The following is a 19,409-nucleotide window of genomic DNA, read 5'->3' as shown; positions in this document are numbered from 1 at the left end:
CAGTGTGTGGCTTGGGGAGGAACCTGCAAGTTGTAGATCTCTCATGTGTCTGTTGCGGGTGTAGAAGGTGTTGTTGCTGGAGCCTTGCTGAGGGATACAGTGTACCTTGTTTTTATCGCACGTTGTTTCTACTTTAGGCTGGGGATGGTGAATATTCAACTATGTTGCTTTGGCCTGGATGGTGTTAAGCTTGTTTTTGGCACTCGTGGGAATGTCATTGAATGTTGAGGGGTGATGGTTAGATTATCTGTTGTTGGAGATGGTCACTAGATTCGCGTGAACATTACTTCCCATTTAGCAACCAAAGGCTGAATGTTTTCCAGGTCTTGCACCATGTGGACATGGACAGTTTTAATATTTGAGGAGTTGCAAATGATGCTTAACATTGTGCAATCATCAGTAAATGTCTCCACTTCCAACCTAATGATGGGGTATATAACTGATGAGATGGGATGTTTTTCACTTTAAGTTGGTGACCTAATGGAGGTCTGCTGTAAAAGGCAATAGTTCTAAAAGGGTTAATATTAGACACTGCATTAAGCTCTGTCTGGTTTGATAATGCCATATGGGCTTGGCTAGGGATCAGGCAGAACCTCTGAGGATTTCAAGCAGACCTACATCCACCTCATAGTCTGACCCTCATTGTCTAATTGGCTAATATAATTAACCTGTTCTGACATGTTGTGACACACCTCCGGATTTGAACTCATATCGCCTCAATCACAGGTAGGGTGCAACCACCTACACCTCAAGAAGCCAAACTTGTACCTAACTGCTATCATGCAATAAACTACACTTTGATAAACAAGAGCTTCTCTTTGTAAGGACTCAATAGTGAATGACCGTGTATCACTGTGAATCAAATAGGCCCTTAGTCCCAGTCAAAGGAAACAGGAATGGTAACAGATCCTTCCAACCACAAATCTCACATTAACATTGACATGACAGAGTTGTCTGATAAGGTTGACACAGAAATGATGCTTCCATTTGTGATGGAGACCCAAAGCAAAAGTATAAAAGAATCGCTTAAAGTTTAATAGGAAATTGAAGGAATCTGTTTGTGCAAAGCAGTAAAGAACATGCAACCTGCCATCTCAGGAAGTGGTTAAGGTTAATTATGTGGATGATTTCAAGGAAAAATAGAAAGTGCGTGAGCGAAGTAAGATTATAGGAGATGTTGGTCAAGGTGGGTTGAAGTAGGGGTGAGATAGACACAATCACAGACCAGAACGGTGCTGGAAAAGCACAACAGGTCAGACAGCATCCAAGGAGTAGGAAAGTTGAATTCCTGATGAAGGGCTTTTACCTGAAACATCAATTTTCCTGCTCCTCAGATGCTGTCTGATCTGCTGTGCTTTTCCAGCACCATTCTAATCTCCAGCATCTGCATACCCACTTCTGCCTACAATCATAGACCAGCAAAGCTGACTGGCCTATTACTGTGCTCTAACTACTTCTAACTTTTGTGTCGCAAAAATTGATTCTTTAATGTGTCATTTGCTAAGCTTACCATTCAAAGAAGAGTTTAAGAGCAAATTCTCTTACACTGTTTTAAATGCAATCTTTATGTTGTTCAGATTGGGCGATTGGTGATTGGCCAGCATGGGATCCTGTCCACACCAGCAGTGTCCTGCATCATCAGAAAGATAAAGGCCATTGGAGGAATTATCCTTACAGCAAGTCATAACCCTGGAGGACCTGCTGGTGACTTTGGAGTGAAGTTTAATGTAGCAAATGGAGGTGAGTCTCAGCAGATACAGTTGTTCATTCAGGAGATGGTAATATGAGGTTGATGTAGTTACACACTAGAATAAAATATGATCAAACATCCTCTAAAACATGTATTTTAAAATTAGGGTTTCTTCTTAAAATTAATATAATAACTGTCTCAAGTGTTCTTAGATAAAAATTATGGAGTTATATTGTTGCCTCCAGTTCCAATGTTCCTCTGCTCCTAAATTCTTTTCTGAATTGATTTACATTACTATAAATCATAAAGAATGGCTGAGAAACAGCTATGAGTTTTTAAATCAGTAAACGCTCTTGGGATATTTCCATGATCCCACATTTCCTGAGAGAGCTATGTTCACAAGTGGTACAGGGACTGCAAAATTTCAAACTCATTTTTGGCTCAGCTTTTCACTACAAGGAAGCACAGCAGCCCTGCTGAAAGTCCGTGGATCATGGAATAATTCCCCAGACAAGAAATTTGAGCGTCATCCTGTCCTGTTAAATATGCAACTGCAGGATTTCCTGAGTGTGTGGACTGTCTTTACAGGAAGGTCTTTTCACACACAGTGATGGATAATAGATTCACCAGGAATGAAGCCCTTCAAGGGGCTCCCTGATGTTACCATCAAGTGAATGGTATGCCAGATGATAAATTTCTACCTTTCATAATTTCCCAAGTGTGGTCTTATAATAAATGAAAAACAGTAATGAATTTAGTCCTATTATGTAATGTTATTCGATGTTATCCCTCAGCATGGAGACCTTGTTGGGAATGTATTGCGTTGTGAGGAACTGATAGACAAGATAAGGTATTTCGAGTTTAACTGAAAGACCAATAATATCACAGCACAATACATTATATTTTGAACTGCTCCCAATTCTTGCAAGAGGTCAGCAACATGAAACACGAACTCGGTTTCCCTCTCCACAGATGGTGCCAGACCTTGGAGTATTTTTAGCATTTTCTGTTCTTATTACAGATTTCAAGCATCCACAGCATTTTACTTTTGTAACAACATTAGCACTTCAGCTCATCCAAACTCCAGTGCCCATATCCTAATGTGAATTATGTCAAGCTTGTGGAATAAAAGGAACAATGACAACATCTCTGCAAAGTTGGTTGAGTTACAGGAAGCCTTTTTTTAAAGAGTGAACTGTTGACTTTCAGGGCAGGAGGGAACTACATAGCGGAGTTCCCTCAGAGTCAGAACCAGGACCACTGTTTTGTTTGGATCTACATTAATGACTTAAACTTGGACACAATTTCAAATTTTGTAGATGGCATAAAACTTGCAGGTAATGCGAATCATGCAGAGGATGATGATTAATTTCAAGAGAATGTAGAAGAGAATGGAAGCTATTGAAGTAGGACAAGTGGCAGATGTAGATTAAGGCAGTAAAGTTTGAAGTGATATGTTTTAGTAAAAATTCAAGTAGAGGTAATAGAAAATAATATGGTGACATTAGCAACAGAGAAATCTGAGGTTATTGTGCACAAGTTGATGAAATACTCAGGACATATGGGATCTGGCAATTATAAAAAGAAGTATAGAGTTAACCAGCACAGAAATTATGTGAACTTTTATAAAATACTGTTTGGCCTCAGCTGGAGTCTTGTGTCCATGCTGGGCACTATACTTCAGGAAAGATGGGATGGCATTAGAAAAGATGCAGAAAAAACATTAATGAGAATGGTTTCAGGGATGAGGAACTTTGGTACTGAAGATAGATTGGGAAAGCTGTTACCCTTGATTGAAGAAGGGATGGCTAGATGCAGACACTTGATAGAAGGATTCAAAATCCTGGGGGCTTCAGTCAGAGTAGTTAGGGAGAAACTGTTCCCTTTTGCTGAAGCTACAGGAGGCAGAGGATTTAAATTGAAGATGGTTGGTAAAGAACCAAAGAAAATATGAGGAGGACCTATTTTTACGCAAGAAGTGAATAAGATTTGGAATCTGTGGGAGAGTGTGATGAAAGTAGAATCACTTGTGGCTTTCAAAAGAGAACTGGATCATTATCAGAAGGGAAAAGAGCAGTTGGTCTATGGGGTAAAGGTAGGGTGTGTGACAAGCTCTTGCAGACATCTGGGATAGATATGAAAGGGCCAATTGTCTTCTTATCCAACAACTCCTCAATTGAAGAAATGTCATCCTTGTTTTCAAATTCATTTATGGCCTCAGCCCTCCTTACCTCTGTAACCTCCAACCCTATTACCCTCCGAGCTCACTGCACTTCTCCAATTTGGGCTTTTGTGGATTCCTGTCACTTCACTAACTTTGGCTGTGCCTTCAGCTGCATAGGTCCTAAGCTCTGGAATTCCCTTCCTAAACATATCTGCCTCTCTGCCTTTCTTTCCTCCTTAAGATGTTTCTTAAAATCTAAGTCTATGGGGTTTTGGTCAGCTATATGAAAGCAAGTTTTGTTGTATGTCCAGGAGGGAATTCTACACTGCCATCTTTCAGATGAGACATTAAACCACATATGGAACTAATAGGTCAAATTTGCTGAAGCTATAGATTTTAAGGAACACCTCAAGGTAAAACGGACATTAGGGAGGCCAAGGTGCTTAGTAGAGGGAAATTCCAGAGCTGAATGCCTATTAAAATCAGTGGTATGAAAGAATCAGAATTTGAGGAAGGCAGAGATTTCTGAGGGCAATCAACTAAAGCTCATTGAAATAAAAATGATTCTTTAAAAGTCCAGGACCTCTAGTCTGAAAGTGAGCAATAATGTTCATTATAATGCAAAGTTAAATTTTCAATCTCGTTCTACAGATTCAGTGACAAATGTTTAGAAATAAATCAAGGATGTTTTGTTCCACCATTTCAAATGTGTATGTTTAAGTTTCGTAATTATTTTGAAATAAAGTGTACTCTCTGCTTTGCTCTCGTAGGTCCAGCATCTGAATCAGTGACAGAAAAGATCTACCAGATTAGTAAGACAATAGAAGAGTTTGCCATCTGTCCTGATCTGCGAATAAACCTTTCCCGATTGGGCAGGCAAGAATTTGATCTGGAGAACAAGTTCAAACCCTTCAGAGGTATTTCATATGATTTGTGTACATCTTTACAACAAGCTTAAATTCTAACTCAAGAGCAAAATATTTTGAAAGCTGAACTGATGAGTATTTCTAGAATTTCCTGCTTTTATTGCAATTCTAAATTTGAGCTGAGTTTCAATTTTTGAGAGATATTTCACCTCGTGTTCCTAATTGGTGTCATTTCACAAGGGGACTGAAGCAGCTCTTGGATTCCAGGTGAATGGACTTTGCTCTTCCAACGTTAAATTTTTAAATAATTCCTTCATAGAAATGTTGCAATGGTCTAACAAAATAACATCGACCTAGTCAGAGACCCTCACATGGAAATGAGTGTACTATGAAAGTCAAAGATGGGAAACAGGAAAAGTAGATTGTCAACAAAGATTATCTGAATTTTTTCTGGAACATTTGAGAGGTACCAGCTTTATAAAGGATTTGTATGTCACCATTCTTAGTTAAGTTTTCTTTTATAATAGGCACTATGAATGGGCAAGAGACAGTCATGTCGCACAAATGAATTTTTTTTAAAAGTTGGTTTCATTCTTTGAGTCTGAAGACTGTAGGTTTCATGTCCAAGACTGTAACTGAAAGTCAATATCTCGACTATGTCCCCAGTTAGGAAGTGCTACCCTATCATACACTGATGAAATGGTAATCTGAGGCTTTATCTACCCACTCAGGAGGACATAAAAAGTAGTGTTCCTTGAAGATGCCATGGCCAATATTCATCTAACAGGTTATTGATTATCAATTGCCCTGCTATTTGTGAGAGCTTTCTGTATATGTATTTTCTGACACATGTCCTAACAGTGATTGTCTTTCATGTCATGTTTCATTGGCTATAAAATATAAGTAGTTGCAATTTGATTTGTCTCCTTACTTAGGAGACAGCCATCTTTGACAGCATGAAAGTGAAGAAATATGTAGAAGAATGTTGTCTTCCAAAATCCTCTCCACATGCTGTAATGCAACTATTGACATCTTCCAGCCATCAGGGAGTAAAAGACCTGCTGTGTTGTGAGGCAGATAAAGCATGTGTTTACATCTGTTTCTGTAGCTTTCTGGTTTATTGTGTTAAACACCACCACCGGCATGATATGCTTTATGTCCTGCCCTATACATTAGCTCATATTAATATAGAAACAGATAAAAAGGAACAAGAGGAGGCCATTTGGCTCTTCAGCCCTGCTCTATCATTCAACTTGATCATGGCTGTTCATCCAACTCAGTACCCTGTTCCCACATTTGCCCTATACCATTTGATCCCTTTAGCCTAAGAACTATATCTATCTCCTTCTTGAAAACATATACTGAAAACATATATCACAAAGACTGGGTTCTTGTTGAGACAGATGCCTTGAATTAACACTAACTATTTACACTGCTATAATATCAAAGACTTAAAAATAGTCATGTTTACGGATGTTGTGGTGTAGTATATACACAGAAATGGCTGACTGAATACATTGCACTGACTATTGCACTCAGTGAATGCAAAATGGGTATGTTTATACTAGTATGCCACACGTCATTATTCACAAATCTGTCTTAGAGATATACTGCCTATTTGGTTTGGAATTGAGACAATAAAACAACAAGAGATGTCATTCTGCATTAAGTATGATTGACCAAGAAAACTCTCCCATTCTTATTGCTTCCCATAAGCATGGTAAAGGATTTACAGATGATAATCAACCCTGTTTAAGCATGTTATGAATGCACCTTCCTTGGCAATCAAGTCTAGAGTGGGCCTTGAACCCAGAATTTTAGCTCAGAGGCAGTGATTGTGCCAAAAGCTGCTTGGAGAATGTTATCAGTATGAACTCCAATTTTAGCAAGACCTTGAACTGTGGTATTTGCTACTTTTTTAACATGATGCTTTCTGTTTAAACATGTTGTTTTCATCGTATTCCCATCCCATTTCAGGGTGTACAATTGCTTCTAATTCAAGCAACAGAAAGGAAATATCGCTTTTCTATAGCACCAGTTATAGAGTCATTGTCATAGAGTCATACAACACAGAAACAGATCTTTTGGTCTAACCAGTTTATGCTGACCATAATCCCAAACCAAACTAGTTCCACCCACCTGCACTTGGTCCATATCCCTCCAAACATTTCTTAATCATGTGCTTATCTGAATGTCTTTTAAACATTGTAACTGTACTTGCATCCACCACATCCTCTGGAAGTTCATTCCATACACAAACCACTCTCAGTGTAAAAAAAATGCCCCCTGTGTCCTTTTAAAATCTTTCTCCTCTCACCTTAAGAATATGCCCCACAGGCAATAACAAAATAGCTGTAAAGTCAATGATGTACATTTTCAGTGTGGTCAGTATTGTAAAGTAGAAAATTGTGCAAAGCAAGACATCACAGTCAACAAGGCAATGATGACGAGATAATTGCCCAGAAATTTGTTTCCACAGCATAGGTTGGAGGTGGACATCAAGAGCATAAGAATGCCCAAAACATAACTCCACAGGAACTGATCAAGAAATTGATGATGTCAATGAGCAAATCTCTTGCAACAGGAACCCTATGGGAAAGCGCGTAAAAAGCTGAAATTTCAGAGAGTTTCATAATAGTTGCCCACAACACAGTAGATTAGAAACATTACCCAAATTGTTGGTGGAACATCAGCATTCTGATAAATAATTTCAGCTTTTTCTATTTTATTTACAAATTTCCTGCATCCATTGTATTTTCCTTCTATTTTATTGTAATTGTCATAGCATTTGAATTGGTGATCATTTTGGGAAATGTTCATGCTGAAGATCTGATGTGGCTCAATTTTCAGCATGAGTTGAAAATTGGGTAGTTGTACAGGGAGCAGTCAATCTACATACATTAGTCTTGCCTTCAAGCTGCAAGTTTTACACTTTTATGATGGACTCATGGAATGTGAGTATTGCTGGCTCAGCCTGCATTTATTGTCAATTCTTAACTGCCTTTGAGGGTGATGTTAAACAGCTTTCTGCTGCATTGTGTGTGGTGTAGGTACACCCACTGTGTCGCTGGGGAGGAAGTTCCTGAAGTTTGAGCTAGCTGCGATCTTATTTCATTTTAAAATCCACAACCCTGTGTATCCCTGGAGTTGATTCATCTGACCAGCACTCAATCATAAATTCAAAACATGCTATAGGCAATTTTTTTACCACGGTTCCTTTCACAATTTTCTTTGATAATAATATATTTGATTGATTTACCTTACCTCTGTAATCTTCAGAGTTTGTTAGTAACATTGTTCAAGATGTTGTCAAGATGTGGACATAGAGTATTGAACTTTGAAATCTGTTACTGCCAGCTGTTTCTTACATTCACACCCTCTGAGTCAGGAGTAATCATTGAAAGAAGAGCACACAGTTATGAGTTTGGTGAGTGGAGAGTTTGGTGATGTAAGGATACTGTGTTCCTTTTCTCTACTTTTATCATCTTTAAGTACCTGGTCAGTATTCCAGTGTAGGAGAAGGACCCGGTTGGTCAGAAGCTGTTTTCTGTATTTTACTTATGATAGTCTTAAAGGGAAGGTATGACAGTGTAGTGAAGCTACATGGAACATACATTCTGTGGTGCATGAGAGGTCCAAGATGCATCATGTGCCCCAGACAAACACACCTGCAACAAGAGTCCCCAGCTGCACAAGATTGGGTTCTGGGTTTTGGAACCTGACTGTTGGCTAGAATCACTATGCTGCATCCGGAAAGCAGACTAGTACATGCTACTTATTAACTAAGAATCAAAATTCATGTGTGAGGTCACTTACAAAAATGCCTAGTCTGCTGACATATCTGGATTTTGGATAGCTGAATTTCAGACATTGTATTTGCAGTTTGATAAAGAGCAGGTGCGCTCTTCCGACATCCTGACCAATAGTTCTCATTCAGACCTCAGTAAAAGCACAATATCTAGTCATTGTTGTGTTGTTGTTTGTGGGATCTTGCTGTGCACAGGTAGTCTGTAACATTTCCTATATCATAACAATGGCCATACTTCAAAAAGTACTTAATTGGATGTGAAGCACTTTGGGAGATCTAGAGGTCACAGAAGGTGCTATAGTAATGCCAGTTCTTCCTTTATTACCATTTCCCCCTTCCGCTACTGAACTGTGACCTTGAGATTTTAGTCCCTTAGCTCCTTTTGTTAAGTGAACTTGCAGAGCTTGCCAAATTGCATATTATGGCAAATCAACCACTGACAATTGAGACAAGAGATTCCGCTGGTAAGGAGAATTGTTTTTTTGGTGGGATTGTGGTTGGTGGATAACTGGGTGTGTTGTAAACGTGCTGGAGGCGTGTCCCAGTGAGTCTGTGGACAAGATTATGTTTGAGCTCCCTTATTCTCCTATGGTCAATTAAAACAATCTATGACTGGCAAGGATAAAAAGGTCAAATTATATAGACAAGCTGCAATTGGAGACTTCTGTTCCCTCAAGGATAAAATATTGAGGAGTGATTTAAATGTATTATTTAAGATGATTTAAAATGATGATAGCATAGAGACAGCAACAGCATTTCCTTTGATGTAGATGAGTCCAAAGAGGTAAAACCTTAAAATCTAAAGCCATCCATCCAGTCAAGAAACCATTGTCCCCAAGAATAGTTAAGTCCAGGGTCCACTGAACATTTAAAAGCTGAGATTGATAGCTTTTTAGTTAGCAATGGAGTATGAAGGGTAAGGAGCACAGATGGATAGACAGAGATATGAATAGATAAAATTAAATGGTGGAACATGTTGGAAAAGGTCTATCGTTTCTATGAAAAGGCCTTTACTCCTCACCCATGGAGCTAGTCTAAATTATCACAGTAAAAGCTGTTATCTTTTTCAAATTAAAATATCCCAGGTATACCATTTACAGAAAAGGACCACTAATTTTCCAAATAAAAGGGGCCACTTGCTAAAAGGGACAGTGCTTTAGGCATCTATGAGTAGGACCTTTTCAAAATGGCAGCAGACTAATCATTGGCATTAACTGAACAGTGAGACCAACAGCGTCATACTGGGGTCATTACTTCTCTGAAGGGGATGAAAATACATTCCTGCGTTTGTATGTGCGTGTCAGGTTGAGTGGAGCAAAGATAAGTTTCTGCAATTTTCACCCAGCTGTTACACTGGCAGAATTTTTGACTGGCTCCTGCAAGTTGAAGGGTCACATACCTCTGACTCCCACTTGGCTCATTCTTCCTCAAGGCAGTGCTGAGTGGACGTGACATGAGACAGCTGCATTGAACTGGCCGCTGACGTGTCCCGTCAGTGACAGATTTCAATCAAATCCTGCCGCTGATTGCAACCAATGATGGTGCTTCTACACGAGGCATGGAGGATCAACCCAATGCAATCATGGGAATTAATCTGCGTCATAACACAATTCCTGAAATACCTTCTTTCACTGGAGGTCAGCACTGCATCCTGTGAAGCAAAGATACTGAAACCTGTGACAGGCTAATCTTAAAGACTTGCCTTTCCTCTTGTGCCAAACTGGCTGCCCAGGCCATTTGAAGCTTTAATTGTTGTATTATCCCAACTGCCACTAATGGCAACTTGCAGTATATGTTACCTTTGCCAGTATATGGTTCAGAGTAAGAATTGTTTGAGGTAGTTCACTGCTGTCAATCTTCTTTTGTCTATACTTTGTCTAAGGTCTGTAACCATCAATGGTAGATGCCCCGTTCTTAGTTAGCATGACAGCTTATTGCATGGGAGCAATAAGTACAGCGACAAGTCAGGGATAATTATTAGAATTCTCAGAACTGTACAAAATATACCTGCTCATTGCAAAGACTAATGTAGAGCTAACTGCCTCCAGCCACACAATTTGCCCTCACTGGTATGACCAGGAGATGGGCAAATGTGCTGACAAACTGGGGGCGGTAATGAAAAGATCAGATTCTCGCTGTTGAGAAAACTTTTCCCAATTTCTCCTCAAGTCTTAGATTGTGACTTCAGCACCTCACCCATGAGTGGCAACTTCCTTATTTCCATATATTTGAATCACGTTAAAGTCAAAACTTAGAATTTTTAACATCCCACTTCTGATTCTGCTCTCCTCCACTCAGAAACTGTACAGTGCAACTTCCCGACAAGTGAAACAGAGTCGATACCTGGCGGGTTGCAGTTCGCTGGAAACCAGTCCTTGCCCATCACGCCACTACGTCTCCTGCACAATGTGCTACCATGGTCCATGGTCACTATGTGCCTCGATGGTGCTCTGATCTAGACTTGAAAAGTTAGCTTTCTCTCTCTCCATGGATGCTGTCTGACCTACCGTGATCTCTAGTATTTGTTGTTTTCAGTACAGATTCCAGCGTCTGCAGTAATTTGATCCTGTATCATAACATCTGCCTTTGGACCAGCGCAGCCAACACTTCAGGCCTTTACATTGGAGCTGAGGTGCAGGATTCTGTAAGGTCACCGTGCACAGGAAAGGCCATGCATCTCCACACTCTGCCTGTGTGCTGACATCGCCACAAGCAGCACATAGCTTACTTCCTTAGTGCTCTCTGACTTCAGTACGAACTTACAGTCTGCCAGCCTCTGCCTGGCTGCTTAGTCGCAGGCTGCCTTACGGTTTAAATTACTTTGTAGCCCAGAGGGAAAGGCAGTCTGCTCATGATACTGGGGAGCACTGACAAACAAACCCTTCAATCTGACAGTGGATGAATATGTCCATTTGTTACCTCAACACCGGAGAAATGCACCCAATAGCTTGGTTGTATTTTCCTCCAACATCACACTCAACACTGTAGCGAATGGCAATCTGTGAATGGCAAAGGGGAACAGTCCTTAACTGGATGAAGGGGAGATGCAGTCAGTCAGGGGATACTGTCACAGGCAGGAAAAACTCTTGTCGAATTAGACTGTGGCAGGATTGGTGGAATCAGTCCAGCAGGTCAAATGCAAACAGTTAGGAGTTACAGGTACATCAGTGCTGTGGAGACATCAGCCTGGAAGGGTGGTCCAGTTCTTCCTCCAGTGAGGCTAAAGGAGAGATTGAGTATAATGCAAATGAATGCATAGCAGTTATTGGTCATCCATGAATGGGAGAGATGATGAGGGACCCCTCTTGAGTGAATGGTTGAACAGAGGTCAGGTAAAACTCAGGTATGGGAGGAGGTTGTGGGTGAGAGTCCTTAAAAGGACATGATCATAAGGAACGTTTCCCCTTCTTCTGGGCATCAATGACCAGGGGGCATAGATTTCAGGGGCAGGGATTTTAGAGGAATTGGGAGGAAAAGTGTTTTTCTTCCAGATGATGGTGGGAATCTGGAACTCTCTGCCTGTAAAAGTGGCAGAGGCAGAAACCCTGAGAACATTTAAAACGTATTTAGATGTGTACTTGTGATGCTGACATATACTGGGCCAACAGCTGGAAAATGGGTTTAGAATAGTTAGATGAAATTAGATTCCCTACGCTATAGAAACAGGTCCTTCAGCCCATGCCAACCTTCTGAAGAGTAATCCACCCAGACCCAGTCCTCTATTTACCCCTGACTAAATTAGCAATTTAGCATGGCCAATTCACCTGGCCTGCACATCTTTGGATTGTGGGAGGAAACGCACACAGACACAGAGAGAATGTGCAAGCTCCATACAGGCAGTTGCCCAAGGTGGGAATCGAACCCGGTCCTTGGCGCTGTGAGGCAACAGTGCTAACCACTGAGCCACCATGCTGCCCCTAACCATTGTTTTGACCCGTTCAAACTTGAAGGTGCACTTGATACTGAGGGTTCAGTCCATCTGCCTGGGTGAAGTAGGGGATAGATGCTTGTGTCATTTAGCTTTAAAGGGTGCAGATCTCTGACCTTTCTTGCAGTAATGCAGAGTATCCCTTTTAACTTGGGACACAGCACTAACTTGCAGTGCAATTTCTATCCCAGCTGACAAAGTCTTGTTTTGTGGCCAACATAGAAAATGGCTGCTGTTCCATTCACCAGCACCTCCAGATCTCTGTCCTGGAAGTGGGTAGCTGGCTTGCCCTTCCTTTGAGACATTTCAGGATCAAGCTGCACAGTTTCAGAGAGAGTTCTTGGCCTGCAACATCTGAAGTGACATGCAGCTGGGCTTTACAGATGGCACCAAAGGCTTGGAAGCAGGAAGGTATTCTGGTGGTTAGAAACTCTGCTGTGTGCTTGGCAAACAACTCCCAGAGAAATGCAACCAGTAGCTCAGTTGCATAATTAATGAGGTGAAATGTGGAAGATTGCGGGTGAAAATTTGCCTCCACCACGGCAGACCAATGTTCATTCACTGCAAATGGGAAAATTCGACTGGGTGTGTAGTATCATCAGATTAGGTGGAGCTAATGCAACATCAACATTAACTCTCTCAGGACCATTACGTTATACAAGAACAACTTCAGAAAACATTTAAGGATTTGAGAAATTATAAACTGTTGACAGCTACCCAACTTGAACTGAAAGTCATTTCTGAGACACAATCTTGTGGATTTCAAGATTTGGGCCTGTAGAATATTTTCTAAACGTAAAATATATTCTATCTGCTCTGTCTTTTTCATTTTTCTCTTATTTTCTACAATTTCCATTCCATCTCTTTTATTCCCCATGTCTTTATTTCTTATGTTTGTTAAATATTTTTCTTTCATGAATTTGGCCTGAGGACTTGCACTAGCAGCACGGTGGCTCAGTGGTTAGCACTGCTGCCTCACAGCACCAGGCTCGATTCCAGCCTCGGGCGACTGTCTTTGTGGAGTTTACACATTCTCCCCGTGTCGGTGTTGAGTTTCCTCCCACAATCCAAACCTGTGCAGGTTAGGTGAATTGGCCATGCTAAATTGCCAAGTGCTAGGTGCATTAGTCAGAAGGAAATGGGTCGGTATGGACTGGTTGGGCCGAAGGGTCTGTTCCGCACTGTAGGGAATCTAATCTAGCATGTCCAGTGAAAGTATTGCTGCAAGTTTACAGTGATATTGGAAAAGAGCAAATGGCCACTGCTGATGTTCGGCAATATGAATCAACAGAACTGACCTACCTCAGTCTGACATCCAGACACTAGAAACCTTCCCAAACTCTGGAACTAATGTTCAGATGTTCCATGTAAGTAGATTGGAATGCCAACAGATTGAACTCCACCTGCAGAAGCTGCTGCCATGGGTGGACTTCAAATGTCTGTCCAGCAGACAATGTCATTAGAGGGAATGTGGTTTGAATCATTCTGTGAGGTCTGTCCTCCTCTGATTCTCGTCTCTCATCTGCATAATTTCTGCCATCCCACCATTAGTAGCCATGCTTTCAGCTGCCATGACAGGCAAGATCTAGAATTCCCCTGTTGTCTCTTTCTGCCTCCACTATTCATCCATATGTCCAACTCTTTCATTAAGTGATTAGTTGCCTTTCCTAATATTTCCTTGAGCAGCATGCTGTCAGGTTTTATTCAATTGCACACGTTTGAAAAGTCTATTGGATCTTTTATGTCCACATGAGATGGAGGACAGAGTGCCATCTGAACAACTCAAATGAAAGGCAGATCTCTGACAGTGCAACATTCCCTCGGGACTGGGGTATGTTTAACCCTAAGCCTATCACACTTGGCACGTTTGTCTCGATTTGGTGTTCAAGTTGCTGGAATGGAACTGCAACACCATGCCCTTCGTTTTGTAGTGTAGTATATGACTTAATAGCTATTGTCTACCTTGCCTCATCATCATTGTCAGATAATTTTAAAAATTCATTCACAGAATGTCAGCTTCACTGTATGGGTTAGCATGATTACACATCTTTAATTCTCTGGATTAGTTGGTGGTGGGCTGCATTCTTGAACCACGTAGTGTGATACACCCACAATATTGTTGGGAAGGTTGTTTCAGGAATACCACGCATACCTGGAGTAGGTGGGCCTTGGACCCAGACCTTCTGGCCTAGCAGTAGATAGAAGAGTCCTGTGGTACGGATGTTAGTAAACCTCAAGTGTGTTTTAAACACAAAAGCAGTTGAAAAGGGTGTCCTACTTGTAAAACCGACAACAGCAACTTTGCTAAAGAAATAAATAATTGTGCAAATAACTGACTAGAAACTTTGAGTGACCTGTGACCTGGAAACTCGGGACAGTATGATTGAGGTTGCACAGGTGTTGACTTCAGCTGTTTTTGAAATAAATGTTTCAGCCATCATCTATTGAATAAAGCCTGACAAAAATTAGCAATTTAGGCAAAAGTAGGGTATCTGGAACTGATCGAAAAAAGCTTTAATATTATCAACTGTCCTTTTGAATATATCTTTCTTTGCACAATCTTTTATAGAGTATAAAGCACAGGAACAAACTACTAATTCCATATTAGTGTTTATATTCTATGGAAGTCTTGTCCTATTCCCTCCATCTCAGAATTTCAGTATTTTTGCATCAGTTTGGCAGATACAATTGATGTAACAAGCATGAAAGATCAATAATTCATCCACAAATGGATATACATCATTTGTCCATCACTGAACAACACTATCAGTTTTTAATATGCTAGTATGGTGTAATCTTCCTGTAGGTGATATCATGCATGAAATTAATTCCAGTTTTAATTGAGGCTGGAGTTGGCACTACATTCAAAACATAAAGTTACTCAATATTTAATAACAAATTGCTAATTTAGTTCAGATGACTGATGTGGAAAAAGTCGCAGTGACACAGGAGTGTGAAATACTTAATGAAGGCAGGATTAAGGCAAAGCCGCATTTGGCTTTATTACGCTTTAGTCAAATGCTTGATTCTGATACTGAAAATCCGAAATGGAAAAGTGTTCCATTACGTAATCATAACATCCACTAATAAAGACAGAAAATGCTGAATATATTCATCTAGTTGGCAGCGTTTGTGCAGACAGAAACAGAATTAGTATTTCAGGTTGATGATCTTTCATTAGAACTGGCAAAGTTAGAGGTGACTTGGAGGTACCGATATTGGACTGGGGTGGACTAAGTTAAAAATCACACAACAGCAAGTTAGAGGTGTAACAGGCTTTAAGCAAATACTGAAGCAGGGAAAAGGGGAAGGGTCTGTTCCAGGGTGGAAGGCAGGAGAAAGTAAATGACAAAAAAGGGGGTGTGTGGTTCAAAAACAGATGACAACAGGGCAAGTATAGAAACAAAAGATGGGTTGAAAGGAGTTGAATCTTACAACAGCAATGCCATTACCAGTAACTGTTGTCTGGAAAGTGGAGTCAGATTTTACGATGAGGAGTTGTTGGACACAAGGTTGCATTCGGAAGCCTGTAAAGTGCTGAAATGAAACATGAGTAGCTGTGCCATGTGTGTTTTGTGTGTGTTACTATGAAGGAAATTTTAATGCTGAACTACATCATACATCGGATGGATATGCAAAAGGTTGGTCAGAGAGGTCATCTTTAATTGGTGTCTTAAAGGAAGAGGGAAACTAGAGATCTGGAGGGGTTTACAGCAGGAATTCCAAAGCTTTGTACCCTCACACCTGAAGAGACAGCTTCTAGTTCTGTTATGTTTAAAATGTTCAAGAGACCAGAACTAGAGGAGAATTAAACTCAAAAAAGAAGCATAGCCAATCGCTTTTGTACATTGGAGGGTGGCTAGTTTAGAGAAAAAGTATCAGGAGTCACTGACCTTCTCAGCTATGCTGACAAAGGTCAGGAGAGTGAAGCTAAGAGAGAAATTTAAAGAATGATTGCAAATCCCAAAATGCAATTATCTGCATCTATCAAAAAAAAGTGAACCCTATTTTTAAAAAAAAACATTTCAATGAGATTATCTGCCCAGAAAATGTTGTTCATTCCTTTGAAAAAGTGAAAGCACAGCAAATGTTGATCTTTTATAGTCTTCCATGTAATTATTATATTATTGTTACTTCAACACATTGCTTACTGACACTATGTTTGCTAAATTGGATGGATGAGGAGTGAATGGTTTCAACACAGTAAAGAGGATCTCACAGTAAGATGATAACATAATTCTGTAATTATTACAAAGTGCTACTGAAATCTACTGCTGCAAATTATTTATCCTCATAACCCAATCTTTCAAAGCTTTTTTCCCTTGCTCTGCTTCTTTCTGGCCAAAGGTAGGATTGACACAGTGCTACAAGTCCTATTCTTTCATACCTTGCATCTGCCCTGAGATCTCATCTGTTGGTCAGCAGTGAGTGAGATCATTCTAGAAATGTAGAAACTGGGAGGGAGTAGGCTAATTGGTCCCTCCTGCTTGTTTCACCCTCAATATGATCAGAGCTGATTCTCTATATTCCCATTTTCTCCCCATACCCCCTTGATGCTTTTAAAAACTAAAACGTTATTTCTTGAATATTTTCAGTGACTTAGACTCTACAACCTTCTGTGATAGAGAATTCCACAGATATCCATGAGCCTTTTGGGTGAAGACATTTTTCCTCAGTCCTACCCCATATCTTGAGACTTTGACGTCCTGGTTGTGGACTCCCCAACCAGGGAAAGCATCAAGGCTACTCAGCCTGTTTGGGATTGTATACATTTCAATCAGACCTCCTCTCATCCTTCCAAACTCTACTGACTACAGCTCCAGTCAAACCAATCTCTCTTCATGAGACAGTGGTGTCATTTCCCAGTATCAGGCTCCTGAACCTCTGCTGCACTTGGATCAAAACAGCAATTCTCCAGTCGTGGTCTTACTAGGATCCTGTATAGTTATTTTCATGAATGTTTAGCATGAAGACTTTGAAGAATTTTCTGATGGTGCAATTTTTATAGGTTGTCGAAGAAATATTGCCATCCCTACATCGCAGTCACAGTTTAGGAATGTCAAATATCTATTAATGAGCTGCAAGAGGAGGCTACTCCCGTGGTGCTAATTTTAATCAGCTCTTCATTGTTTCCCACCACTTTAGTTGAAATTGTGGACACAGTAGAGGTCTACCTCAACATGCTGAGAACCATCTTTGACTTCACTGCCATAAAGGGATTACTAACTGGACCCAACCAACTGAAAATAAGGATTGATGCTATGCATGGAGGCAAGTATACTTCTTAAGGATTAGCAGTTGTTTTATGTTTTGCTTTTTCCTTTGTTGTTGCCCCTTTCAGTTACACATGTGGAAGCTAATATATATATAAAATCTATAATAAAAAAGAATGTTATTCAATAGCCTCTGAAGATGACAAAATGGAATTGAACTCTGGCATTTCCCCTGATTACAATGGAAGTGAATGTCAGGCGGTCAATCTAATATCATCCATTTGGCACCCTGTGGCAGGCATCTATCTTGACATGTTCCAGTCTCAACTGGAACATCTGGGGATCCCACTTCTGGTACTGTGATCTTAAAGACTCAGAGAATGTGCTGAGTAGATTTGCTAGAAAGGTATCTGTGGTGAGTGACTGCAGTTAATATGGCAGAGTGGAGAAGGAGGCTTTTTTCTCCTTAGGCCAAAGAAAACAAAGAGCAGATTTGATAGAGGTGGTCAAAATGTTTAAATAGAGCAAACTGTTCCTCTAGCTGGAGGGGACAGATTTTAGATGATTCACAAAACAAAAAAGAGGTAGCATGAGGCAAAACATATTTACGCGAGTGATTCGAATCTCAAAAGCATTTTCATCAACAGTGGTGGAAACAGATTTGATTGTAGCTTTCAAAATGGAAATTGATGAATATTTGAAGGAGAAATAACTACAGGGCTGTGAGAAAGAGCAGGGATGGGGGTGAACTGGATTGCCCTTCAAAAGAGCCAACACAGACTTAATTGGCTGAATAGCCTCCTTCTGTGTTGTATAATTCAATGATTCTTTAAAGTAATAGTTCAGCATCTGATGATATCAAATGAACATCAACCTGAAAGATGTTATTTTTAAGAAGAGATTTTGGTTAAATGGCTTTTGTTACTGACACAATGCAATGAATTCATTCAGTCCATTATCATTAGTGTTAGATGGATAAAGTGTTTGTGACATTCTTCTCATCCTCCTTACCCAACCACCTTAAGTTGTTTCATCAATGACCTTCCCTCCTTCATTAGGGCAGAAGTGGGGTTGTTGATTGATAACTGCACAATGTTCAGCATCATTCATGACCCCTCAGATACTGAAGCAGTGTAATCATATGCAGCAAGACCTCACAACATTCAGGCTCAAGCTGATAGGTGGCAAATAACATTAATGTCATACTTGGGCCAGGCAATTACCATCTCCAACAAAAGAGAATCTAACCATCTCCTCCTGACATTCAATGACATTACCATCATTGAATCCTCCATTAACACCACCCTGGAAATGAACATTAACCACAAACTGAACTGGACCAGCAATATAACTATTTTAGCTACAAGAGGCTTGAAATTCTGCAGTGGGTGGCTCACCTCCTTTCTCACCATCTGCAAAGGCACAATTCAGAAGTGTGATGTAACAACTCCATCAACACTCAAGAATATCGACACCATCCAGTGCAAAGCAGTCTGTTCAATTGAGACCCACGAAAAACCTTAAATTTTCATTCCTTCCACTAACAATACAGAATGGCAATAGTATGCACTATCTACAAGATGCGCCGTAATATCTCACCAAGGCTCTTATGATAGTACATTCCAAGCTCCCAATCTCTATCCACTAAAAAGGACAAAGTCAGCAGATGCATGGAAGTGCCACCAATTTCAAGTTCTCTTCCAAGTCACATATCATCCTGACTTGGAGCTGGATCACCAC

General features: G+C 40.3%; 1 protein-coding gene across 1 annotated transcript in view; it reads left to right on the top strand.

Moving 5' to 3' along the window:
* pgm5 (phosphoglucomutase 5) overlaps nt 1-19,409 on the top strand; it is a 179,962-nt gene that overhangs the window by 42,505 nt on the left and 118,048 nt on the right. The window contains exons 2-4 of the mRNA XM_060846089.1: nt 1,578-1,740; nt 4,625-4,771; nt 17,602-17,727. Coding sequence (XP_060702072.1) covers nt 1,578-1,740; nt 4,625-4,771; nt 17,602-17,727 — 436 coding nt within the window. The remainder of the gene's footprint in view (nt 1-1,577; nt 1,741-4,624; nt 4,772-17,601; nt 17,728-19,409) is intronic.

Source organism: Hemiscyllium ocellatum, chromosome 2, assembly GCF_020745735.1.
Source record: "Hemiscyllium ocellatum isolate sHemOce1 chromosome 2, sHemOce1.pat.X.cur, whole genome shotgun sequence".
Lineage (NCBI taxonomy): Eukaryota > Metazoa > Chordata > Chondrichthyes > Orectolobiformes > Hemiscylliidae > Hemiscyllium > Hemiscyllium ocellatum.
Note: the sequence above shows the minus strand (reverse complement) of the source record. Positions and strands in the feature narration are given on the sequence as shown.